We start from the raw sequence: 27895 nt of genomic DNA on the forward strand, positions 1-27895 counted from the left end.
TAGAGAAAATATGCCATTTTAGAATTAGAAAAATGTATGCATCTCACACTCTGTTGTCATAGCAACCTCTAGTCTAGCAGATGTAAGATCACACGCTTTAGTTTCCTTGGCAGGATTGGGGTGTGTGTGTGTGTGTGTGTGTGTGTGTGTGTGTTTATGTGTGTACTTGAATATATCAAGCAATAGCTAGAATCTGATACTGATATAAGTAAACAAAGCATTAGGTAACATTGTTTCTCAGATTTCCTTTCCTCTGTGTTTTGTATGTCATCAGTAGAATGGGCTTTGTGAAAGATTTAATCTACCCCCCTTAAGACAGGAGTTTTTCAAACATTCTTGAGATATTAAAACATTTAAAATCCTCTCTAAAAGAGAATACTATTGCGATGCTTAGTACTTCCTGCTGAAGTTCTTCATTTTTGCCAGCTCAAGTCTTTCACATCACAACTCAAACTTTAAATCCTTTGAGAATGAGGGAAGGCAGTTTCCTATTGTTAAAACTTTCTCTTCACTAGATTGAATACCTAAAATTCCTTGTATCTTTTGTCAACAGATTGTGCTTTTCAACTATTTGCTCTTCTTCTTTGATCTTTGTATGGCTCACTAAATTTTCTTTCCATTGATATACTTGTGACTTAATTCACTCATTATCACATTATATCCAAAATATTTTAGATACACAAACACCACGTATTTATTTCAGGTTACAGATATGTGAAATCTCTTTGGGTTAACAACATTTATTAATGTCACTTGTTATTTATTACAAAGTTTATTTTATTAACACACTGATACAGTGAGAAATTTACAGCTAAATTTTATATTCCTCCATATTATATTTCTAAGCTGATGATCATATTACTGGATACTTATGGCCTAGACCCAAACAGAGTCAGGGTGATAGTGGGTAACAGCTGGTCATAAATGCCAAGCTGTAAAGTTGTTGTTGTCGTTGTTTTTGAGACGGAGTCTCACTCTGTTGCCGGCTGGAGTGCAGTGACGCCATCTCGGCTCACTGCAAGCTCTGCCTCCTGGGTTCAAGTGATTCTCCTGCCTCAGCCTACCGAGTAGCTGGGACTATAGGCGCCCGCCACCACGCCCGGCTAATTTTTTTTTATTTTTGTAGAGAAGGAGTTGCTGCCCGCCTTGCCCTCCCAAAGTGCTGGGATTATAGGAGTGATCCACTGCACCCGGCCCCAAGCTGTAAAGTTTACTCTTGAATTTCACCACATCCTCTGAGAAACGAGTATCCAAAAATACACGTCACTAAAAATCCCAAATTAGCAAAATTTAGTTTATATTTTTAGTTAGCCACATTCTTAAATGTACATTGTTATAAATAATATATTGTGAACACAACTAATAATTTTTCTCACTAAAAATCCCAGCTAAACACAAAAATAATATTTAGAGTGTGATTTAATTTACCTGAAGTTATACAACAAGCAAAACTAATTTATGGTGATAGAAATCAGAACAGAAATGTCTAGAGGGGACTGGATTGGAAAGGAGGATGAATAAACTTCCTAGGGTAACAGAAATGTTTTTTTATCTTGATTGGGGTATTGGTTACATAATGTAGAAACATTCATAAAAGTCATCCAATTGTATATCTAAAATCTGTGTTTTTGGTATATAAATTTTAGTACAATAACAATAAGCCCTGGTTAACTATTATATATTAATACAGAAAAGCACATAATTACATATGAAATAAAAAGTATATAAATTATAATATGCTTTATGAAAATAGCTACATTAAACTAATACAAATAACAACCAACTTTTGCATATTACCAAGACTGGGAAAAAAATTCCAAAGTTTTAACAGTGTTTAAATGTTACAGTAATTTAAAATTTGAATAATTTAAAATGTCCAAAATTTTAACAGTGCTAATAAGATAACAGCTAGTGAGATAATTGCTAATGAGATAACAGATTTTTTCTTTTTTACTTATATACATTTTCTACTTTTATAAAATGAACATAATTATATTTTAATAAAATTCTATAAATCATTTTTATGCTACGTTCTTATTAAAAAGGCTGAACCTAAATCTCATCAAGCTCTTTGCTCTAATCTCCAGTTTACAGAAAAAAAATGGGAGATTGGGAAACAGGATAAAGGACCCCTACCAAGATTTACCTGATAAGGTAGCAATGAGATAAATCTAGAACAGGCAACATTCTACAGGACAATTAACCCAGTTCCTTCAACAAGTCAAAGGTATAAAAGGTAGGTGAGCCCTGGGAGGAGGAGAGACTCTTTAGATTAAAAAGGAATTAAGAGGTGTAACAATAAAAATGCAATGTGTGAAACTTGTTTAGATCCAGGTTTGAAGAAATCAAGTGTAAAAAGATATTTTTGAGACAATCAGGGAAACTTTGGATATGAACCATATATATATTAAATAACTTTAAATAATTATTACCAATTTAATTAGGTATTATTGTGACATGTTATTATCTAAGACTATATCCTAATATTTCAGAGACTGTTCTCAAAGTATTCAGGGAAAAATATCGTAATACCTGTGATTTGCTTTAAAATACTTTAGAAACTTAAAAAAATGAGTAGATAAATCAAGTGTAACAAAACATTAGACTTGTTAAATCAGTGTAATGAGAATATGGGGTTCTTAGAACAATTTCTCTTTTATGATGACATTTGACTTTTTTCCCATAATTAAAGGCTTTAAAAAAATGAATAGCCAAGTGAGTGCTTAGTGTGGGCCAACTAATTGCTAGATGTTCAATAATACATACTTGATTTAATTTTTAAAATTCTCTACAAAAAATGTTACCGCTTTCACTGCAACTCACTCAAGAGTGCTGCATCTGCCATCATTTATGGCCATTCACGAATTCATGTACGTAACTATTTGGTCCTTTTTTCCTAAGACTTAATTATAAAAAGTGAGTAACATAGTTTCTGGCAACCTCCTGGGCTGCACAACTCAGGTTCTCATTGCCAGAGATCTAAGGGGGTTGGGAGGGAGAATGGAAAGAATCAGGAGAATCAGAAGGGCTTTAATATTTCCTTCCCACGTCTTGTGCTTGATATCCTTAAACTCAAAAGGCTATGAAGCTGGTTACAATTAAAAATGTTTTATCAGAAGCAATTATTTCCTGCCTCTCAATTTTTCTCAGTTCATTGAAACCTATGCAGAATGGTCCCTTTTTCCATTGGCTATACCTTTGAATTTCAAGGGGGAGAGCATTACTGGTGTAATAGGCTGCTGAACGGTTAAAAAGTTGGTTTACTTTGAATTTAATAATTTAAGTCAGAAAGTTTTACTGAATGTCTACCTATTGGATTTACACAAGTATCATAGTGATTGTATAGTCTTCATATTTTACAATTAATAATCATTATTTCAAACTTAGGATACACAAAAATTTAATTTAGTCCTTTGTACATATTATTTCATCTAACATTACTTAACATGAAAGAAATAGAAAAACAAATATTTGGAGATTCTACTATAAGAAAAAATAATTTGGCCAGGCACAGTGGCTCATGCCTGCACTTTGGGAGGCCAAGGTGGGCGGATCACCTGAAGTCAGGAGTTCAAGACCAGCCTGGTCAAACACGGTGAAACCCCATCTCTACTAAAAACACAAAAATTAGCTGGGCGTGGTGACATACGCCTGTAATTTCAGCTACTCAGGAGGCTGAGGCAGGAGAATTGCTTGAGCCTGGGAGACGGAGGTTGCGGTGAGCCAAGATCATGCCACAGAACTGCAGCCTGGCTGACAGAATGAGACTCTGTCTCAAAAACAAAAAAAAACAAAAAACAATAAAACCAACTGTGAACTCTATGCACTAATTTTATAGTAAGATATTTTTAAACTAAACATGAGGACAATAAATCCTGTCCAAACACTTGTTATTGTTGTTTGGTTTGGTTACAGCAATGGACTAGTAGTTACCTGAATTTAGTATACTTACTTATGATAAAACATACGAGCCATGCCCATTCTTTGCTTTTCCCCTCCTGACAGGACATCTTTCCAGTCCATAACAGCATCCCATCCTTAAGAAAATAAAGAAATATACATTCATATAAATCATTTGTTTAATTGTTACTGTTTCTACCCTAGACAAGTGATTCCAAATTCAAATTGTCAACATGAAGAACTTGGTATTTTATAGAATATATGCTTGGATAAACTACAGAGCCTCATGTATAGGCATTTTGTTTTAGATTTGATATTCTTTTGATGGTAATAACTTCTTATACTGACAAATGATCTTACAAGAATTTTAAACACTGACACTTTAAAAACTGTGTTTGTTTCTCAGTGTCTCCAGTGGATTGATAGGCTTACACTTATCTTGGAGGGAGATGGGAGAAAAGACCCAGTAAATTTTCATACGTCAAGTACAAAGTCTACAAAGGCTAAGAAAGGAACTAATTTAGGTGGCTCCCCTGTGCCTAGCACTTTATGTGAGTTTTCTCATCATATATTTCACAGTTTTGTAAGATAGATTTTATTTCTTGCATTTTATAAGTGAGCAACCTACAGTTCCTGGAGTAATTGACTTGTCTAGGTTTACAATATTAGATGTCAGAACTGGGATTTATGTTTAGGTCTATCTGATGCTTTTATAGTTTTTCCATGCATGCTATCTCTTAAAACATCTTAACTATTGACTTTCTGTTTGATATTTATTCAAAATGCAAGGATTCTATTTTTCTTACAAAGAGAGTAGGTCTTGCATATTAATATGAATATGTGCCCAGAATATCTGTATATTAAAAATCAAGTTTCAGAATTGTATATATCATCATCTTTCTGTAAATAAACACATACACATATATTTCCAGGAACAGAATTAGATTCATTTCCTAAGTTATCTATTTTTTAAAAATTTGAAAATTTTATAATAAGCCTACCTTAATTTTATAATTAGATTTTTTTAAGATTACTTAAAAATAAAACCATAGTTCCACTCCTGGAGAGTCTGATTTTCAAGGAAGAAAATGACTGCCAAAACCTAACAGATACTTAGAGCAAAATTTCTAAAGCCTAAGTGTTCAGGGGTTAACTCTCTTCTTTGGAAAAAATCCACATTCTCTGTCATCTTTTTACTTGATCAGCTGAATTTTGCCATTAAAATTTTGATATTTTTGCCACTAAATTTTTGAAATAATCTTGGTCAATAGGAAAGAAAGTAGAAAGTGTAGTAGTCGGCCGGGCGCGGTGGCTCAAGCCTGTAATCCCAGCACTTTGGGAGGCCGAGACGGGCGGATCACGAGGTCAGGAGATCGAGACCATCCTGGCTAACACCGTGAAACCCTGTCTCTACTAAAAAATACAAAAAAAAAAAAACTAGCCGGGCGAAGTGGCGGGCGCCTGTAGTCCCAGCTACCTGGGAGGCTGAGGCAGGAGAATGGCGTGAACCCGGGAGGCGGAGCTTGCAGTGAGCTGAGATCCGGCCACTGCACTCCAGCCTGGGCGACAGAGCATGACTCCGTCTCAAAAAAAAAAAAAAAAAAAAAAAAAAAAAGAAAGTGTCTTCATTGCTTTATGTGAACTGTGTATCTGAAAAGTCAAATTATCAAAAATGATTATTCGATTCTTTTGCTGGTTAGAAGAAAAATTTGGACTTTTTTTTTTTTTTTTTTTTTTCTGAGACGGAGTCTCACTCTGTCACCCAGGCTGGAGTGCAGTGGCAGGATCTCAGCTCACTGCAAGCTCCGCCTCCCGGGTTCACGCCATTCTCCTGCCTCAGCCTCCCAAGTAGCTGGGACTACAGGCGCCCGCCACCTTGCCCGGCTAGTTTTTTGTATTTTTTAGTAGAGACGGGGTTTCACCGTGTTAGCCAAGATGGTCTCGATCTCCTGACCTCTTCATCCGCCCGTCTCGGCCTCCCAAAGTGCTGGGATTACAGGCTTGAGCCACCGCGCCCGGCCTGGACTTGTTTCTGAAATCCAAAAGTTCAGAGACTTTGATGAAATAATATATATTAATTGTTAAGCATAAAATGAATCTTTATGTTTCTTACCATCTTCTTCCTTTAAAATTACCACTAGGCCGGGCGTGGTGGCTCAAGCCTGTAATCCTAGCACTTTGGGAGGCCGAGACGGGCGGATCACGAGGTCAGGAGATCGAGACCATCCTGGCTAAAACGGTGAAACCCCGTCTCTACTAAAAAATACAAAAAACTAGCCGGGTGAGGTGGCGGGCGCCTATAGTCCCAGCTACTCGGGAGGCTGAGGTAGGAGAATGGCCTGAACCCGGGAGGCGGAGCTTGCAGTGAGCTGAGATCCGGCCACTGCACTCCAGCCTGGGGGACAGAGCAAGACTCCGTCTCAAAAAAAAAAAAAAAAAAAAAAAAAAAAAAAAAAAATTACCACTACAGAGTACATGGCATTAAAAAAATGTATAAAAGCATAAAAAAGAAACTAAAAACAATGGTTGCCTGATGGGGATAGGTGATAACTGGATGGAAGGAAACAGGAATCAGAAGAATCTCTTACAGTACATTTAAAAATGCCTTTTCATTTATGAATTATGTGAAAGTGTTACTCCAAAAATTAAATAAGCAAAGACATACAATAAAGGTAATACAACAGATGAAAAATTGCCAATAAAAATTACCTGGAGTGAAAAGGAGACTTTTCCTATTTCCCAGTGACACCTGAAATCTCACTCCCTAGAGGGAATCACTGTTCATTTTATTGGGTAAGCTTCCAGAAATTGTCATTTTTCAAATAAGAAAATACACATAGGAAATAGACAAATCCTTAAAATTTTATGTTAGGAAAAATAATCTTAAAATACAATCTGATTCAGAGTTCTTGCTTCTAGGGAAAACTGTTGAAATAAAACTTTCCCTGTGATTGAATTTCATAGTACTTATGAAATATAAGTGATGATTTGAGAAATAGACTTGGATTACTATGCAGTGGAGAAATATTCTGAGCTTAACTTTTTTTTCCCCTGCTCCCTGAAAGCATGGCACAAGAGAAAAGTATTTGGGTCAAAGGACTCTTTAACTTTTATATATTTTAATAAATCATGTTCTTTGTTCTACTAAACCCAAAGGTTTTTGTAGGCAGGCAATATTGCATGATCACGGAACACATAAATCAAAACTCTGAGTCATAATGTTGCCTCTGACCCTGATTTAGTGAGACAAAGTCAGCAAAGAAGAGAATGATTTTCCTGCTTCCTGGAGATGCATATGCTTCTTTAGTTCATGTCCCTTTGTTAACCCTTTTATGCTTTCCTGTTTTGTAACCTAGTTGATGGAATGGAATGTAGTTTTTAATTCCATTTTTATTATACCAACCAAATGATTAGCTAGTCTAAACAGGACTTCAGTAGGCATCTTTCAAATTAACTAATGTACTTGCAAATGTGTTTTCTTGCCTTGCTTAAATATCTCAGGTTTAAGAATTAAGCAAGTAAAACAGATTTCCTTGAAGTTTTTTTTTTTTTATGTTCAAGGATATAATAGTTTTTATTATTGTTTAAAAAGCTAGGAGTTACCATAGTACAGTCGCATACTCTAGCATAGAGCACTGACTTTCAAGTCAGATCTGTGCTTGAATCCCTGTCCCACAATTTGCCATAGGACTCTAAGTTACTAAATTTCTGAAATTAATCTTTAAGATGAAGATAGTAAAACCTACATCACTGGACAATTATGGGTATTAAATAAGATGATATATGTAAATTCCACATAGTAAGCACTCAATAACCCATAACAATTATGATTACATTTTTAAGTTTGGAAAATTCTTAGAAAGAGTTCTAGACCTTCTTGATGACTTCTAAAAGAATAGACTATTTCATCTTTATTCTAAATTTCTATTTGGATCATTAGATTTCAAACTTCCTCAAAATAAATTGCCCAAGATAAACATGTAGCATTTATTCTACCACAGCCTTCTGAAACTCCAAGGAGTTGACCACATGAAACAAAAAACCAATCTGCTTTCCATATATAGTAGGAATGACAAATACCAAAAATTAAAAGTATTTTTCTTGCCTGCCTTATTTGTTTATTGTAAGGATCAAATGAAATAATGTATGTGATATTGTTATATAAAACTTCAAGCATTATCACACAAAGACAAAATATAGTATCAATATTACAACTACTAATATTACCATTAGCTACTAATTCTTTTTTTTTTTTTTTTAGACAGGGTCTCACTCTTGTTGCCTGGGCTGGAGTGCAGTGACGCAATCACAGCTCACTGCAACCTTGACTTTGCGGGCTCAGATGATTCTCCCACCTCAGCCCCCCAAATAGCTGAGACAACAGGGGTGTGCCACCATTCCCAGCTAATTTTTGTATTTTTTATAGAGAAGTGGTTTCACCATGTTGTCCAGGCTGGTTTCAATCTCCTAGGTTCAAGCTATTAAGCTATTTACCCTTCTTGGTCTCCCAAAGTTCTGGGATGACAGATGTGAGCTGCCAGACAGGGCCAGCTACTAATTCTTGTGTACTCATATGCCATTTTGCTAATGTTTTACATACAGTCTTATTTGATCTTCACAAAAAAACTTGTAAGGTAGATATTTAACCTCATTTTATAGTTGAAGATACAGAGAACAGGACTAATCAAGATTTAATTCCAGAACTCTGACTCAAAGTCCATATTCTCAATCACTGTACTACTACTCTACTTCTAATAATGTAAGCGGGCTGTGAAACAGAACATAAAATCCATTTAAAATTAATCTTGGTGTCTCATTTGTTATTTCAGTCATTTTTCTAGACTATCAAATTATATGAATTATTAAATTATTTGAAAGTGTGAATATTATTTTTTGTTTTATTTTATTTTTTAACTTTTAGGCTTGGGGGCACATGTGAAGGTTTCTTACATAGGTAAACACATTTCACAGGGGTTTGTTGTACATATTATTTCATCATCCAGGTATTAAACCCAGTACCCAGTGCTTTTCTTTTCTGCTCCTCTCCCTCCTCCCACCCTCCAACCTTCAAGTAGACCTGAGTCTCCGTTGTTTCCTTCTTTGTGCTTGTAAGATCTTATCACTTAGCTCCTACTTGTAAGTGAGAACATGCAGTATATGGTTTTCTGTTCCTGCATTAGTTTGCTAAAGGTGATTGCCTCCAGCTCCATTCATGTTTCCACAAAATATGTGAGCTCATTCTTTTTTTATAGCTGCATAATATTCCATGGTGTACCTGTACCACACTTTCTTTATTTAATCTATCGTTGATGGGCATTTACGTTGATGCCATGTTTTTGCTATTGTGAATGGTGCTGTGATGAACATTTGTGTGCATGTGTCTTTGTGGTAGATGATTTATATTCCTCTGAGTATAAACCCAGTAATGAGATTATTGGGTGAAATGGTAGTTCTGTTTTTAGCTCTTTGAGGAATCGCCACACTGTGGTTGAACTGATTTACACTCCCACCAACAGTGTATAAGTGTTCCCTTTTTCCTACGACCTTGTTGACATCTGCTATTTTTTGATGTTTTAATAATAGTCATTTTGACTGGTGTGAGATGGTATTTCATTGTGGTTTTGATGTGCATTCTCTAATGATCAATGATATTGAGCTTTCTTCATATGCTTGTTGGCTGCATATATGTCTTCTTTTGAAAAGTGTCTGTTCATGTCCTTTTCCCACTTTGTAATGGTGTTGTTTTTCTCTTGTAAATTTGTTTAAGCTCCTTATAGATGCTGGATATTAGACCTTTTTCAGATGCATAGTTTGCAAATATTTTCTCCCATTGTGTAGGCTGTCTGTGTACTCTGTTGATAGTTTCTTTTGCTGTGCAGAAGCTCTTAAGTTTAATTAGATCTCACTTGTCAATTTTTGCTTTCATTGTGATTGCTTTTGGTATCTTTGTCATGAAGTCTTTGTCTGTTTCCATGTCCAGGATAGTATTGCCTAGGTTGTCTTCCAGGGTTTTTATGGTTTGGGGTTTTACATTTAAGTCTCTAATCCATCTTGTGTTGATTTTTGTATATGGTATAAAGAAGGGGTCCAGCTTCAGTCTTCTGCATATGGCTAGCCAGTTATCCCAGCACCATTCATTGAATAGAGAGTCTTTTCCCCTATTGCTTATTTTTTCAGCTTTGTTGAAGATTAGATGGTTGTAGATGTACGGCCTTATTTCTGCAGTCTCCATTCTGTTTCACTGGTCTCTGTGTCTGTTTTTGTATCAGTACTATACTGTTTTGGTTACTGCAGACCTGTAGTATAGTTTGAAGTGGGGCAGTATGATGCCTCCAGCTTTGTTCCTTTTGCTTAGGATTACCTTGGCTATTCAGGTTCTTTCTTGGTTCCATATAAATTTTGAAATAGTTTTTTTCTAGCTCTGTGAAGAATGTCATTGGTAGTTTGATAGGACTAGCATTAAATATGTAAATTGCTTTGGGCAGCATAGCCATTTTAATGATATTGATTCTTCCTATCCATGAACATGGGATGCTTTTCCATTTGTGTCTTCTCTGATTTCTTTGAGCAGTGTCTTGTAATTCTCATTGTAGAGATCTTTCACCTTCATGGTTAGCTATATTCCTAGGTATTTCATTCTTTTTGTGGCAATTGTGAAGGAGATTGTCTTCCTGATTTGGCTCTTGGCTTGGCTGTTGTTGGTGTATAGAAATTTAGTAATCTTTGTATGTTGATTTTGTATATTGCAACTTTGCTGAAGTTGTTTATCAGCTGAAGGAGATTTTGAGCTGAGACTATGGGGCTTTTTAGATATAGAATCATGTGTCTGCAAGCAGGGATAGTTTGACTTCCTCTCTTCCTATATGAATGCCCTTTATTTCTTTCTCTTGCCTGACTGCTCTAGCTAAAGTGAGATTATTATTATTAAATTATTTGAAAGTATCACTAAACACAGAGAGTATTATTAGACAATAATTCTATTTTAAGCTTATATGTACAAATGTTATTTATACTCTTTCAAAAATGTTTTATGCTGAAAAAACACAATACAGAAGTTTCTGACTTTAATTATCTGTGTGCTGCTTGAGAGCAAAAAAAAGATACTGGTAAGATTGTGGGTCTGAAACCAAAAAAAGTAAGTTCTGTGGTATCTACTTCTCAAATTATTTAATTTAATGTAAGCTGAGGGCTTGTAAGGCTAATATTTCTGTCACAGACTTTAAATACATCTAGACTGACAATGGCCTCAGGGACTTTGTACATTCAAATATAGAAGAAAAAAGCTTTTTTTAAATGTTAGCTGCACTGACATGGAGACTTGATAAAAACTTAATGTGGCCGGGCGCGGTGGCTCAAGCCTGTAATCCCAGCACTTTGGGAGGCCGAGACGGGCGGATCACGAGGTCAGGAGATCGAGACCATCCTGGCTAACACAATGAAACCCTGTCTCTACTAAAAAATACAAAAAAATTAGCCGGGCGTGGTGGCGGCACCTGTAGTCCCAGCTACTTGGGAGGCTGAGGCAGGAGAATGGCGGGAACCCGGGAGGCGCAGCTTGCAGTGAGCCGAGATCGCGCCACTGCACTCCAGCCTGGGCGACAGAGCGAGACTCGGCCTCAAAAAAAAAAAAAAAAAAAAAAAAAAAAAACTTAATGTGTTGCATTAAACATAACACAAGCAGAAAAAGAAATACAAATAATGGAACAGCAATAAAACTCCATCTTTACACTTATGTGCTTATTTCCGATTATAGCATACATTCAAATTAAACCACACACTAAATATATACCCAAGGTTACTTTTTAAACGTGAAGTTAAATGCATTAAAAAAGAATGATGGACTTTACCTCCTTCTCTTTGAACTATGTGATAGAGATGGACATTGTGTAGGATACGTTCCAGATCTTGGTCTGTACAACCTTTATCATGCATATCATCCACTGAATCAGGGTAAATGACTTGATCTCGAAGACTTCCAAGAGACATATATGGCCTGTAAAACACCAAGCACACAAGAATCCTAGTGGAAAGTCATGATAACTTACTCAGTGTGACATCTTGGTAGTCTGAAAACATCAGTGAAGACTTTAAACACTACATTTCCAGGATGATATTTGTTAACCTCACGATGAGTACTTCTCCCTCAGGCACTGCTAAACGATACCATTATGTTTACATAAAAACTTACTGGCACATGGACACAAGAAAAGCTTCTCTAAGAAATCATCTGACATTTCTTTTTTCTAAAAAATTTTATTTTATTTTATATTTTGTAGAGACAGGGTCTTGATATGTTTCCCCAAGCTAGTCTCAAACACCTGCCTCAAGTGGTTCCTCCTAACTTGGCCTCGCAAAGCACTGGGATTACAGTTGTAAGCCACAGAACCCAGCCACATTTAACATTTTCAGCAGAAAAATACTGTATATACTTTGTTTCACTGCATTTGATAAATATTGCTTCTGTAATTCATCTATAATTATTTGGGTTACATATTATGCAATTTGGGTTTTGACCCAGCAATGTGAACAAACAAAACAAAAAAATGTAATTCATAGTAAGAAAAACACAAATTAAAACTACGTTGAGTTTCTTGCTTTTCAGATTGGCAAAAATTCGACAACTTGATAACTCACTCCACTGGCAGGCCTGTGGGTAAAGGAGTGTTCTCATACTACAGTGAAAATGCAGAATCATACAACTCTTACAGAGGGGATTTGGCAAACTGACAGAGCATTTGCCCTTTGACCCACTTCTTGGAATTTACTCTGAAAATATACTTCTAAAAATACAAAAAAAGATGCATGCGGTTATTCATTACAACTTATTTGTAATAGCAAAATATTGAAATGCAACATAAATACCCATACAAAGAAGACTGACGGAATAAACTATAGTACATCCACTATGCAGCTATAAAAAAAAGGATGAGGAAAACCTCTATAAACTGATATGAAGTGATTTCTATGATATATTGTTAAGTTGAAAAGCAAAATGCAAAAGTAGACTTATAGCAGGGTTTCTCAACAACGGCACTTTGGCTTATTGAACCAGATAATTGTTTGTTGTCGAGGGCTACCCTATGTATATAGTAGGATGTTTAGCATTATACCTGATGTCTACCCACTAGATGTCAGTAGCACCCCTTCCTGTAGTGAACAAAAATAATTGTCTCCAGATACTGCCAAATATCTCTGGGGGACAAAATCTTCCCAGTTGAGAACCACTTCTATGTAAAAAGAAAGCAAAATGAAGTATAGACATACCCATTTATATTTTAAAAAGGAAACACAGGAAGAGTAAACCTGAAACTAGTGAAGTTGGTTAGCTACAGGAGGTGGGAGGAACAAGGTGGAATGGACAGGCAGGAAAAGGCCTAAGTATCCTTTCTATTAATAAAGTTTTTACTTTTGGAATCCCTCAAAGTGTTACTATTCAATAAACAAACAAAATTAAACCAACAAGAATGAAGGAAGAAACCTTAAAATTGAATACAAACAGAAACAATTTAACTGAACAGTATATCCAAAGGATAAAGTAACCACACAGCGAGGGGGATGGAGGTGGGGATGAATTAATCCATGTGACTTTTGAACTTGGCTACATAATTTCAGTCAAAGACAGAAAGAATCACGTGGAAATCTTGAAGCTTACTTGCAAATTTATTTTTGGTAATGATATAGGGGTAGCAATTCTGAAACCATTTTATGTGTATTGTAGGATTGGTTAAGTAAATAAATGGTTTGGTAATGTTAGGAGCAAGGGTTCTCACTGTGGAAGAAGAAAGACACAAACATACTATGTGGGAAGGCAAGAGAAAAACTCTACTATTTAATCTGAATTTGAGTATCAGTATGAATTTATGATTTTTAATAAAAAAATTCTAGTCCTATCTACATCTGAAACATTCTAATATTATCCTTTGTGAAGCACACATCATTTCAGCAATGCAATAAATTCAATTGTGGACCCAAAAAGATCCATCTTAATCCAGACCCCCCCCCCCACATATCTGTAAATGAAACCTTATTTAGAAACAGAGTCTTTGCAGATTTAATTAAAGTTCTTGAGACAAGATCATCCTGGATTAACCAGATGAGCCCTAAATCCAATAAATGCCCTTATCAAATGAGAAGAAACCCAGGAAAGAAAAGAAAGCCACATGGAGACAGAGATGGAAGTTATGGTGCCACAAACCAAGGAATGCCTGGCACCACCAGAAACTGGAAAAGAGGCAGGAAATAATTCTTTCCAAGAGCCTTCAGAGGGTGTCGATTGCCAATACTTTGACTTCTGGTATTCAGGAATGTGAGAAAATAAATTTCTGTTGTTGAAACCGGCAAGTGTTCGGTAATTTGTAGCCCTTAGAAACTAATACAAGTAGTATTTCTGTAAAAAGTTCATAACCTGAATCACATCATGCAGAAACTATCAGACAAACCTAAATTGAGGTATTCTCTTAAAAAAAAAAAAAGCAGTAGTCTTGCACTCTTTCAAAATATCAATGTCATAAAAAATAAAGAAATGCTGAGAAACTCTTCTGAATAAAACAAACTGTAATAAATAGACATGGCAACTACATGCAGTGCAAGACAATGCATCGGGAAAAACAAGTTGCTCTAAAGTACAGTGTTATGACAATTGCCAAAATTTGAATATGGACTGTACTTTAAATATTAATATTATATCAATGTCAAATTTCCTTAATTTGATAACTGTAGTTACCTAAGAGAATATCTCTATTCTTTGAAAACATACCCTAAATTAGTTAGGGGTAAAGATTTATGATTACTGCAAATTGATTAAAAAATATAAGGTGTATATTGTGTGTGTGTGCCTGGACAGAGAAAGAGAAGGAGAGATTTTAAAATACAAAATGTGTTTTATGGACGAATTATCTACCTATTTTCCCACGGTACACAATATCTACCTATTTTCCTATGGTACACAAGCCATTAGATTGAAGGATAGACAGCACAAGCTTATTTTATAATATATTTAATTATTATTTGAATTCAAAATGTTTGTATTTTACTCGTACATGTGTATGTTCATATAAGAAGATTTTGCAATGAAATCATTACAAATATAAGGAATCTCTGGTCTTTTTTTTTTTTTTTTTTGGAGACAGAGTTTCACTCTGTCACCCAGGCTGGAGTGCAGTGGCCCGATCTTGGCTCACTGCAAGCTCTGCCTCCAGGGTTCACGCTATTCTCCTGCCTCAGCCTCCCAAGTAGCTGGGACTACAGGCGCCTGCCACCATGCCCAGCTAATTTTTTGTATTTTTAGTAGAGACGGGGTTTCACCATGTTAGCCAGGATGGTCTTGATCTCCTGACCTCGTGATCCGCCCGCCCCAGCCTTCCAAAGTGCTGAGATTACAGGCGTGAGCTATCGCGCCTGGCCTGATCTTGTTTTTAAATTGAGATATAGTTCACATATCATACAATTCACCCTTTGAAAGCATACAATTCAGTGGTTTTTAGTGTATTCGCAAGGTTATGTAAACATCACCACTGATTCCAGATCATTTTCTTCACTCCAGAAAAAAACGCCATACCCAATAGCAGACATTACCTATTCCTCCTTCCTCTCAACCCCTGGCAACCATTAATCTATCTTCTGTCTCCATGGATTTGCCTGTTGTGGACATCTCAAATATATGGAACCATACAATATGCAGTCCCTTGTGACTGCCTTTTTTCCATTAGTATAATGTTTTCAGGTTCATCCATGCTGTAGCATGTAACGGTTCCTTTTTTTTAGCTGAATAATATTTCACTGTAGGCCATATTTGAATAATCCACTCATTGGGTGAGGGATATTTCAGTTGTTTTCACTTTTTTGTGTTATGAATGATGGATATATGCCAATGAATGAAAATACTGAAGCATATAATTTTTAGAGAAATTGCCAGACTGTTTTTCCAAAGTGGCTATACCATTTCTGGTCACATTTCTTGCATCATATCTCTCTCCAAGGCTTTCCCTCCTGCCCTGTTCTTTATTTTTTCCTCTCCAGTCTAACTTTATTTAAAAAATAGGACACATAGTTATTTGTTTGGGTAGATTGTCTTAAGCACTCATATAATATGACATTATCTTAAATTAATATCATATAATAATAGCATAAAATAGAAATTAGTCATTAGAGCCACTGAACAGTTTTAATTAGGTACTCTGAGTCTACTCAGAGGAAGAAATACATAGAATCTCAGGGGAGAGTTCTTTTGTTGCCTTCCAAGGTGACATCAGCTCCAACTTAATATGAATCAGAAGCACAGATATTCTCCTCCTGTAGCATAAAACCCCTATGTTATTAGGTCCCAAGAGTAGCCATGACACAATACACAACTGAGACCACAGTGATAAAAATACATCAGTGCATTCATTTCACATGCGTTTCTATAGGATTCTACCAGAAAATTTGATTAATTGGCATATTTGACAATGAAATTAGGTTTTATATCTATATTTCAGAAAAAGCAAGCACTATAGAATCATGATTGTGATAACTGGTTTTGGAGAAATGATTCTGGGGATTCATTGTAATATCACCCAAATTCCAAACTAGTACCTCATTTGTAAAACAACTTATTTTAATAATTTCATTTGTTATGAGGACTAAATGAAGGAGTGGGTTTTTATGAAGCTAAGTGAAGCAATGTACTCAGATCACTTATTATAGTACAGGCACATAGTAGGCACTCAATAAATGGCATTATGAAGACAAATAAGTTAATTTCTACTTATGCTTATGTTCTCTACTTAGGCGAAAATGTAACATCTTAAAAAAGAATGAATAAAAAAGATTTCTATTAAGCCAGACAAGATACTGGTGGTTTTTATTCCATAGTAAATTTTTATTGTTCTTGACATGATTAAGAATTAAGTACCTAGATATGTAGATTTTAGATTATAGTCTGTTAAGTACTCATGAGAATACCTCGTTCACCTAGAAGCATTTTTAAAAAACTACTTGGAACACCATGTATTAATAGTTTACTGGAGCAATTTATGGGGCCTCAAAAGTATCAAAATGTTCCAGGATGCCAAGTGTTTTCTTTGTAACAGGAATTTGGAGAAGCAAAACTGTGTAATTTCTTCAAAATTTAGTTTAATACTATTTTTAATTTCCTAGGGCCTTTTGAAATCAGACAGTTTTCTTTAATGAACAGATATGGACATTTTTCTCATAAGGGATTTTAATTATAAGGCAAAGCAAAATAATTAAATTATGGTTTTGCAATGCTTAATTTCTTATTGAATTTATAAAAGCCTAATAATATCTTAAATATATACTCCTGTAATTAAAAAAATCAAACCAAAACAAAAAAAAAGAAAAAAATTTAGCTACCTTTTAAAAAAATGTAATCAGGACAAGATTTCAATAAAATGCCAAGTCATAATATGATGCTAAAAGAACTGCAAATGTGCCCACATTATTTGTTATCTGAGGTTTTTTTTGTTTTTTTTTTTTTTTTTTTTTTTTGAGACAGAGTCTCGCTCTGTCGCCCAGGCTGGAGTGCAGTGGCACAATCTCGGCTCACTGCAAGCTCCGCCTCCCGGGTTCACTCCTTTCTCCTGCCTCAGCCTCCCGAGTAACTGGGACTATAGGCACCCTTCACCACGTCCGGCTAATTTTCTGTATTTTTAGTAGAGACAGGGTTTCACCATGTTAGCCAGGATGGTCTTGATCTCCTGACCTCGTATTCTGCCCGCCTTGGCCTCCCAAAGTGCTGGGATTATAGGCGTGAGCCACTGCGCCCGGCCCTATCTGAGCTATTGTTATTTAAATAATGTAGCAAATTATAAAAATTGCTCACTTTGAAAACTGATGTGAATGAGAATGTTGATGAATATATATAAAAATATTCATAAGCTTATATATTTATGGAGGACTCATCAAATATTGTTTTATTAAATTTCAATTTTCTGTCAATTATTGTTTTATGATCATGTGAAATGGTGAAAATAATACATTCTATATATGTTTGATGTACATAGCAACTAATGACACTTAGGGTATTATTAATATAATGATTTTAAAATATTATTATGATGTTTAAGCCACCACTGAATTCTCTGGGGAGACTGTGTCAAAAAAATTCGGGATGACATTTACTCAATTTGAAAACACAAGGAAATGGAGGACCCTATATCCAATGTTTATATAATTAATTTGCATGTGATTCTCTTTCCAGCTCAAAGGTCTAGAATTTAACATTTTGAGTCAGTTCGTTTCTGTAGTCCTACCAAAGTTATACATAATAGATAAGCACTCAAAGTGCCCTTTACTAAACTTTCCTTTCTAGATATATAGACCTATTCAGGTAATCTTCTAAATATTTCAGGTAGATCAATTACCACATCACAATGTTACTGGCTCACTGGCTCTGGCTCATTAAAAAGGAGATCATGCAACATATCTAACATAAGCAACAGAAGAAATGGTCAGATTGCTCCTAATTAGTAGCTTTCAAAAAAGAAACATTGACTATTTTTAATTTACTTTCTATAAGTAAAACCCCGAATCATCTCTACATGTTATGGAAAAGAAAGCAGAATAAATCCATAGGTGTCAAAGATCATTTAACAAATAATCCTTATTTAAACAATTATAATAATTGTTTTTTCTTGGGAATCTAAAATTCTTTCAAATGTATACAGAGTTAAAATTCAATTACAATAGTAAAATTATTTGAGATAAAATTCATTCCCCATGATTATGGTTTTTTTATAGTTGTGTTACTAATGTCTCAAGGTACTTTTATACTTTGCATTATATTCCCACTTTTCTGCATTAACATTTAAGTAATCTGACAATGATGACTTTTTTGGTAAAATGTGTTGATGTTTGTTAGAGTTACTTTTTTATTATTCTCTAAGACAAAGCTACAAAGAAGGGGAAAGCATTGAGAAGTATTAGTTATATCTTTGTGCTTGGAGCCTCTGAATGACACAAAATTCTAAATATTTCTTAAGTTGAGAGCAAAAGACCAACTCAAATCCAGAGGAGGAAAGTGTAACATGAAAGGTCTATATACAGAGGAAACAAAATTCTTAAAATAATAATATAAAATTTAATTGGAACAATAGTGATAAAATTTTTTCAACAATGTTAACTGTATTTAAGGCATGAGATGTGTTAAGTTTAAGAATAATGTACCACTAAGTACTGCTGTGTTGTCATAGCAATAAGAAGTTAGCAATCTGAAAGGCATAAAATTTAGCTATCAATAATTCGTATAACTATACATGCTGGAACCAATCATGGCATCAGGTTTTTTCATGCATAGAAAGAACTAGATTTGGGTCATTTATAATATTCTTTAAAAAATGTGATAATAAGAAATATTCAAGTGAAAATAGACATTTACTATTACTTAAATTATATCTTTTGGATAATATATTTCTAGGTTCCAAAATAGAGATGAGAATAGCCTCTTAAGAGCAGGGAAAAGGTTTATTTCCAAGTAAAAAAAATATAATATTAGGCCAGGTGCAGTGTCTCATGCCTGTAATCCCAGTACTTTGGGAGGCCAAGGTGGGTGAATCACCTGAGGTCAGGAATTTGAAACCAGCCTGCTCAACATGGTGAAACCCGTCTCTACTAAAAATACAAAAATTAGCCAGGTGTAGTGGGTGGCACACACCTGTAATTCCAGCTACTTGGGAGGCTGAGGCACAAAAATCTCTTGAACCCTGAGGACAGAGGTTGCAGTGAGCCAAGATTGTGCCACTGCACTCCAACCTGGGTGATAGATTGATACACTGTCTCAATAAATAAATAAATAAATAAATAAAATTAGTGGAAGGATTATTAAAGTATTACTAAGCTGTTAAAAATGCAAATTCTCTAAAAGTCAACTTTAAGAGTATTTATCATTATATCAGATTATCATTTAAATTGCTGATATTTGACCTATAAAAATTACAGTTCCATATGGTTTAATGTAATAATACTCATAAAATGAGAAAAACTTTTGAGTGAGAAGGGAGTTGTTTTCATTATTAGTTTTATAAATGAGCCCTCAGAAAGTTAAAGATTTTAAGATGTATCTTTAGCATTTTTCCCAGCAATAGAAAGGTATGGAAATTTGTGTTTACATTTATAGATCTATTTTTAAAAGATTTTAAAAAACTGAACTGTACCAACTACTACACAGGAGGAACTAAAATGTACAAGCAATATTTCTGTCAACTGACTGCCCAAAGATATTTATACAAAGGTTACCTGGCTATAAGTCTAACAGTCAGAAAGCAAGGAATAGAAGTCAATTTGCTACAGCAATGCTACTAAGCCTTCCTTGTGGTGAAAATAATTTTCTAAAAAAGGACATGTTAAATGACAGATATTTATCCTCATCATAAAGAGGATTTTGCAATATACCTACTGCAAGCAGCAAAATAAATAGATTGCTCATAATTAGTGTAAGGTACCAGACTGACTTGGCAGTAGAAACCAAATCTATGGAGACGTTCATTCATTCATTCAATCACTTATCAGATATTTATTGCACAATTACGATATATTTACTAGGATCCTGCCAGTGCTATACAGAGACATGTGGATGCCTTTTCTAGCATTTAATCTATAAAAGTTTGTTCAACAGTGACTCAACATGGGCAAAGTCTGTTCCAGTACAACCCCTGTTCCCCAAACCAGATTTCTTTGCTTTGAGGGCAGCAGGACAATGGATATGTAACCTACATATACATTGGCACAGTACATAGGTATAGAGTTCTGTGAGAAGCTCTGGATTAAGCCACATCACATTCCTCCTTTATTCCAGTGGCTTTTATAGACCCATATTCCACTCAGCCAGTGGTCTGCTAACCTGCCTCTTTCTTAAATAAACACACTCCTTGTCCTCAAGAGGTGCACCCTGTTTGCCTTTTGGCAGCTAGATATTCATTAAGAATCTACAGGTCCAAAAACTAGAGACCTATAGGAAAAATGAGATTAAGATATTTAAAACGGCATTCCCCAGATTCTTGCTTAAATCCTTTTCCAGACCACATCCTCATTTTTAAAATCTGAGATCTTGGATAAAAAGAAAAAAAGCAAGGATCTTACTGAGAATACTTTACCAGCACCCTTTCTTTCCTCCATAGAGAAAAGAGGCAAATCAGTTCTTCTGACCTGATCTCATGTGCTTTCTAGTTAATAGTCATCATCTGGTTTTATATGTGTGGGTTAAACAATGTTGATATATAACATAGAGTTCCCTGATCCCTACAAAGAAGAAATCTTGGATTTGGAAGTCATTCATATAGAAACAATAGAAAATGGAACGTCATAGTTTTTATTTTTTTGGCTTATTTTTATGTTTATTCTTTTGAGATAGCATCTCACTCTATTGCCCAGGCCAGAACGCAGTGGTACAGTCATGGCTCACTGCAGCCTCAACTTCCCAGACTCAAGCAATCCTCCCACCTCAGCCTCTTAAGTCGCTGAGACTATAGGCAAGTACCACCATGCCCAGCTAGTTTTTTATTGTTTGTATTGACAGGGTCCCCCTATGTTGCCAGGGCTAATCTGAACTCCTGGCCTCAAGTGATTATCCAACCTCAGCCTCCCAAAGGGCTGGGATTACAGGCATGAGCCACCAGGCCCAACCCAGAACTTCATATTTTAAAATATCCAAAAGGCTTATTTGGTGCAAGTACTTCTTAGTGCACAGGACAGTTGTGTCAATGTATCACGCCCTTTCTGCAGAACTTCCTGAAACAAAACACAGTCTTCACTCTGTTGCAAGAAACAATCTCTTTTTTTGATGACGTAAAGGGTAAGTCACAATTTTTTTATGCCATAATGCATCCTGAAAATTAAGGTTTGCTTGTTTTATATCTCAACAAGAATCCTAATTTAAAATTAAGGGACTATTTTTGAAAAATTCTTTAAATATTTATAGAGAAATGAATTTTAGAAGAATAGGAAAGAGTAGAGAATATAATTCAATTTGAAAATGAATTGAACACCATTACATTTTTTAAAATTTCACTTTCATATGAGAATATAGCTTCTTTCACCTTAACATATCTGAATGATGGCCAAGTACCTATGCTAAAATGTATGTTAAAATTGACTTAATTGCCCTGAAGACCTCTGCCTCCAAACCACAGTTTGATATTAGCACAGATCAGCACACCAAGAAAACAACATTAGCTGGCAATACTTGCAAGGTCAGGATAAAGAGTAGTAATTTTTCATACACATGCCCCTGTTGATACCAATAAGGCAAAATGACTTTAGGGTAAGGCACACCTGAGTTCATATTCTAGCTCCAGCATTTATCCACTGGAGGACTTAAACCTCTTTTTCTCACAAAATAGGGAACTAATACCAACTTTATAGGTTGTCATACAGAAAAATAAGAAACTTACATAATATATGTAGAACTGTGACTAGCACACACTAATTGTTTGATACATTGTTAATTATAAAAAGTAACAATGCCCTAGAGACGCTCAATCCTGGTACAAGATGCCGAGGACCCATCAGTTATCTCAAGAGGTCACAACATTCTCAGGATAAAATCAATTTTAATTCATGTAATTTTTAAGCCACACACACTATATCATTAAAGGGAAGAAGCGGCAATGCCATCAAAGAAAATATGGATATCAAATAAAGATATCAAAGAAAACATAAATATACTAGTACTTGTAAAGGCTGAGATTTCATGTCATAGATCTTCTTCCTTAGAAAAACAGTTGAAGAATACAATGGCCAGGTACAGTGGCTCATGCGTTTAATCCCAGCACTTTGGGAGGCCAACGCGGGTGGATCACTTGAGGCCAGGAGTTCAAGACCAGCCTGGCCAACACGGTGAAACCCTGACTCTACTAAAAACACAAAAATTATCTGGGTTTTGTGGTGGGTGCCTGTAATCCCAGCTACTTGGGAAGCTGAGGTGGGATGATCACTTGAGGCCAGGAGTTCAAGATTAGGCCTGGTAACATAGGAATACCCTGTCAGTACAAATAATAAAAAATTAGCCGTGCATGGTGGTACCATGGTGAACCCAGGAGGTGGAGGCTGCAGTGAGCTGAGATTGCGCCACTGCACTCCAGCCTGGATGACAGAGTGACGCTCTGTCTCAAAAAAAGAAAAAGAAAAAAGAAAACTGTTAAGAATACAGACATTTTTGAAAAGTGAAGACAAATTATAAAGAAAGATATTTTGTTATTCCTCAGAAAATCAGGAAAGTAATAGAGACTTTATTATGATTATCTGAGAAAATATTTAAGATAAAAAACAGTATGGTTTTTTTCATCATAAGAAGATGCTTAAATAAGATAATCTTATTAATCTGAAAATGATAGGCAGTGAGTACAGAAGATTTGTATTCAAAGACTTGGTATAGTCTAACTCTGGCTCTGAAATTCCATATAATGCTAAGTAAAGTCTATAATCTCTTTGAAATTCAATTTAATTACTTCAAAATACTCTATTTAGCGTAACTTATGCAGAAAATAATTAATATGTATTATTCATGCATAACAAGATAGAAATAAAGTTATTATCTATATTTAATTTCCTATACAATCTAATTAGTGATATTACCATTCCTGCTTACAATCAAATTTAAGACTTTTATGTTGCATAAAATGTTGTTATGCTGCATACAACTTCAAAATGTGATTCATAACTTTATTTATTAAGTAGTATTTATATATAATCAAGGAGATAAAGTAACATGGTACTTGAGCATACAACCCTGGGAATGAAGTAGTAGTTAATAGCTAGAAGTAAACACATATTGAGCTGATAAGTAAAATGTTACTCATAATTTCAGAACATCTTCTGTAAAAAGGAAACAAAAAATAATGAGTGTTGAGGACGCAAACGCTACCGTCATCTTTTATTATGCTTTTTCAGAAGCAATTTAACATATAAAATTGTGTCCCTTACTTCTAGAGAGCAGATTGAGCTCCTTAGCGAGAGACTGGGAAAATGGCAAACATCCAAAGTACTAAAAAAAAGCTTAAAAAATTAAATCAAAGAACTTCAGCTTAAAGAAACAGCACAGCAATGAGTAAGGACCGAGAGGATGAGCACTATTATTTCCAGTATGTACTGATGACTTCTTATTAGTGGGGATGAGTCTAATAAATGCTTTCTTTTCTCAGCATCATGTGTTAGAGGAGAGTGGGAAAGAACAGTATGCTATCCAAAAGTGTCCAAAAAAACCAAAAACTTCTGCTTACTTGAATCTGTGGTATTTCTTACCTATTCAGAAATTTGAGAAATTGATGCAATCCATGGCAACTGTTCAAATCCTGAGTTACTTTCAAAACTCAGGTCAAATTGACACACTGTTCTATTTTTTCCTCATTTTGAACATCCATAGCATTTCTTGCCTTTCTTGAGGCACTTATTTCTGGTTTTTATTTCAGTTAGTTGAATGTTTTTATTTATAACTAAATGATACATAAACATCATAATCAGACTACATCCTAATTATTGTCTATCCTAAAAAGACTAAATGAAAAAAATTGTATTTCTCTGACATGAAGCACAATACTCCAGCTATTTCTCCCCCTTTTTTCTTTGTCTTTCTTTTAAAAAAAATTTGATCAGATTTAATTCTATACTTATAATCCTTCTTTCACTTTCCTAACCTTTTGCTTCTCAGACTCCAAAGTCATGGATGGGCAGAAGTTTATACAAGTTACCTTTTTGTACACCATTATGGGAAGCCTGAATCTATTTCAGATCTTGTGGGCCTTAGTATTTGGGCCTGTATAGTAAATCTGAATAGTAAGAATTATGATTAAAATTTCTTTTTCAAGATATTTCTGCCAAGGAAGGGTAGGTAGTAAGAGCATAAGTGTTAGAATTACATGATGGGTTGGTGCCCATGGTGGAATTGTTTCCAGGACCCCAGAAAACACCAAAATCCACAGATGCCTTTATATAAAATGGCCATAGTATTTGCACATAACCTACACACATCCCCTTATATACTTTAAATCATGTTTAGATTACTTGTAATACCTACCACAATACAAATACTATGCATTGGTTTTCTGTTTGTGTGATTTTTTATTGTTATGTTGTTTTTAGTGTTTATTTTTAAAATATTTTTTATTCATGGTGGGTTGAATCCAAGGATGTGGAAGCTGCAGATACGGAGGCCCGACTGTAATGTGATGTATGCAAATTATCTTCTGGAGTATTATTTTTAAAAACTAGTACAAAAGAAAGCAAGATTTTGCTCTGAGCAAAATATATTTTGTCAGCAAATATCTATTATCATCTAACTTTCTTCCTTCCCTCCCTTCCTCTGTTGCTTCTCTCCCACTCTCTCTCTACTCCCAACTCCCACTAAATATTCCAATTTATTATTTTGGTGATTGTTAGCATACTATAAAATTTTGTTAGCAGGTGAACAAAATAAACAAATAAAAGGGTGGGTTTAGGGCTGTCATGGATGAAGACAGAAACTTACCAGGGGATTAGGAAGTAACAAATAGACCATAAATTAGTGGATTTGTGAAAGTGAGAGCAGGGGATCGCAAATCTCTCCTTAGGGATTGGGAAGACAGATAAACTGCAACAAGTATTGACAGAAGAAATTCAGGATCTATGTCCAAATGAAAGACTTTTCCTGAGGTCAGGTATGGCTAATATAGGAGAGAGCAGTGGGTTTCAGTCATCACCTTAAGGAGTACATTCACATGGCTCAGAAACTCAAACAGCCTAAAATTTCCAGAATACTCATTTAAAGTATTAGCTGAGAAATACTAAGCATTTTAACATACACCATTCCATAGATTTAGAATGGTTAATCTACATTTTGATGAAACATTTCTTTCCAAAAATGTATCTGATGCTCCACTAATGATCATATGTCATCATTAATAAAGATAGGATAAGGGGAAGCTGTTTTGAAACTAATTTATCTGCCAACGTTTTTGTGTGTGTGTATTTTTCAACGAAAGCCAAGATTTTCTTTTATCTGGTTCTCATTATTAACACTGCTAAAATACTACATAACACTAGCTGGGAAAACATTGAGGTGGTTTTATAATTTCTTAGGAATTCAGGTTTCCAAGCTTATGAACTGAGCTATAGCAGCATTCTTTGTGAAGATTTGGTTAAAAAAATATATTGCCTAATATAGTTAATTAGAACTTTTCCTTAGTGGTTCACTTCTTTCTTCTGTGCACTACATGACATCATTATAAATCTACTTTTACAAAATATACTCTATTTTTCTTCCATGGAAGTAACAATTAACATACATTCTGATCAATCCATAAAGAGATTCATCCCCTACCCAGAAGTCTTTCAATCACAAAAAGTGAATACAGGCGGATTATTGTAAAGGTCTGTTTTATGACTTGTGAAGTTCATACATAAGTCTCAATTCTATATTGAAATTTTATTTTTTTGCTGCTAAACTAGTAGTTAACTTATATTCAATTATTATGAATTAATGCAATAAGTTAGATTATATATAAATATATAATATATATTTTAATATATAAATATTTGTATACAAATATATTTATATTTATATATGTGTGTGTGTGTGTGTGTGTGTGTGTGTGTGTGTGTGTGTGTGTGTATGGTGGAGTTTCGCTCTTATTGCCCAGGCTGGAGTGCAATGGCATGATCTCAGCTCACTGCAACCTCCACCTCCTGGGTTCAAGTGATTCTTCTGCCTCAACCTCCCAAGTAGCTGTGATTACAGACATGGGCCACCATGCCCGGATAATTTTGTGTTCTTAGTAGAGATGGGGTTTCTCCATGTTGGTCAGGCTGGTCTCGAACTCCTGACCTCAGGTGATCCGCCCACCTCGGCCTCCCAAAGTGCTAGGATTACAGGCGTGAGCCACTGCACCCAGCCAGATTATAATATTTACTAATGAGAATAACAGAAGGCAGTTACCTACCAACAAATATTTTGAAATACATTGCATAGCAGCTTTCTTTTACACCATAAACATATGTAAGATTATTTTTAAAATTTACTTGAAAAAATCAGCAGCTTTTAGAATGTAAGAAACAAAGACTACATTTAGATTCTCAGTTTACATATGCATTTAAATAAATTGTATGGTTTTAGCAAGGATAATGGTCCCATAAAACTTTCAACATATACCCAAATGTTCATGTTTCTAAAAGCCATAGAATCAAGGTAAATGACTTTTAACAGTAATTATTAAAATACATTTTAGCCTTAAAAGTAGAGTTCTCATTGTTATTTTTCTCCTTAACTAGATTGTGGTTGATTTATTTGCTTAGGCAACAGTAAATTTCCTAATTAAGAAAAAGTTTCCTAGTAATTTATGTTTGTTGCAAAGTAACATGGTCGAGTATCTCTGCAAGCAAAGGCTAGAATTTCTTCACTTTCGTATTCTCTGAAAATGTCTTATACTGTTCAGGTCAAAGTTATATACAACAACTATAGCTAAAAATATGTAATTTATTTATGTACTTTTACTTGCATCGAGAGAATCAAATTATATGATATAATAGAAAATTTTCTTCATAATTCTATGCCTTCTAACCTAAATAAAAAAGTAAAGTCAGCCAAGCATATAAATGTCTAAAAAAGAAACTTTTGGCAGTATAATTTAGCTTTCAGAATCAGAATGTTTCCCAAAGGAATTGAAAGCATAGACGGAAAGGGACAATATTTCTGGTGTCACAAGATGTTATCTATTTTGTGTTAAATACAAATATCTATGTCATTGCTTATGTCCAGCATTTTCAGCCAATGCAGTTCTTCATTTTCCTATATTCCAGGCAGCTTCCTACTACTACCATAGGTCTTACTTTAAAGAAAAAAGCCCACAAAACCTCATCTGCCTAACTACTATGTCTGGTCTAAAAATTAGGCCAGTACACAGGATTGTACAGTACATTCAGGCAAAGGCACAGGGACAAAAGAGACATATGAGAGCACCATACTTGATGTGACTTTTATGTTTGTGTTTGTACTATACTTCCAGCCTAGGTGCTTGTTAGATTCCACAAA

General features: G+C 34.9%; 1 protein-coding gene across 5 annotated transcripts in view; it reads right to left on the reverse strand.

Moving 5' to 3' along the window:
- Positions 1 to 27895, reverse strand: part of ABCD2 (ATP binding cassette subfamily D member 2) — a 123742-nt gene that overhangs the window by 75236 nt on the left and 20611 nt on the right. For 3 of the 5 annotated variants that reach the window (XM_050750128.1, XM_050750132.1, XM_050750129.1), the window contains exons 7-9: positions 25358 to 25459; positions 11748 to 11893; positions 3953 to 4037 (exon numbers count right to left, since the gene is read on the reverse strand). In XM_050750128.1, coding sequence (XP_050606085.1) covers positions 3953 to 4037; positions 11748 to 11893; positions 25358 to 25459 — 333 coding nt within the window. The remainder of the gene's footprint in view (positions 1 to 3952; positions 4038 to 11747; positions 11894 to 25357; positions 25460 to 27895) is intronic. The other 2 variants (XM_050750130.1, XM_050750131.1) reach the window with 1 other exon arrangement.

This window comes from Macaca thibetana, chromosome 11 (genome assembly GCF_024542745.1).
Source record: "Macaca thibetana thibetana isolate TM-01 chromosome 11, ASM2454274v1, whole genome shotgun sequence".
Classification (NCBI taxonomy): Eukaryota; Metazoa; Chordata; class Mammalia; order Primates; family Cercopithecidae; genus Macaca; species Macaca thibetana.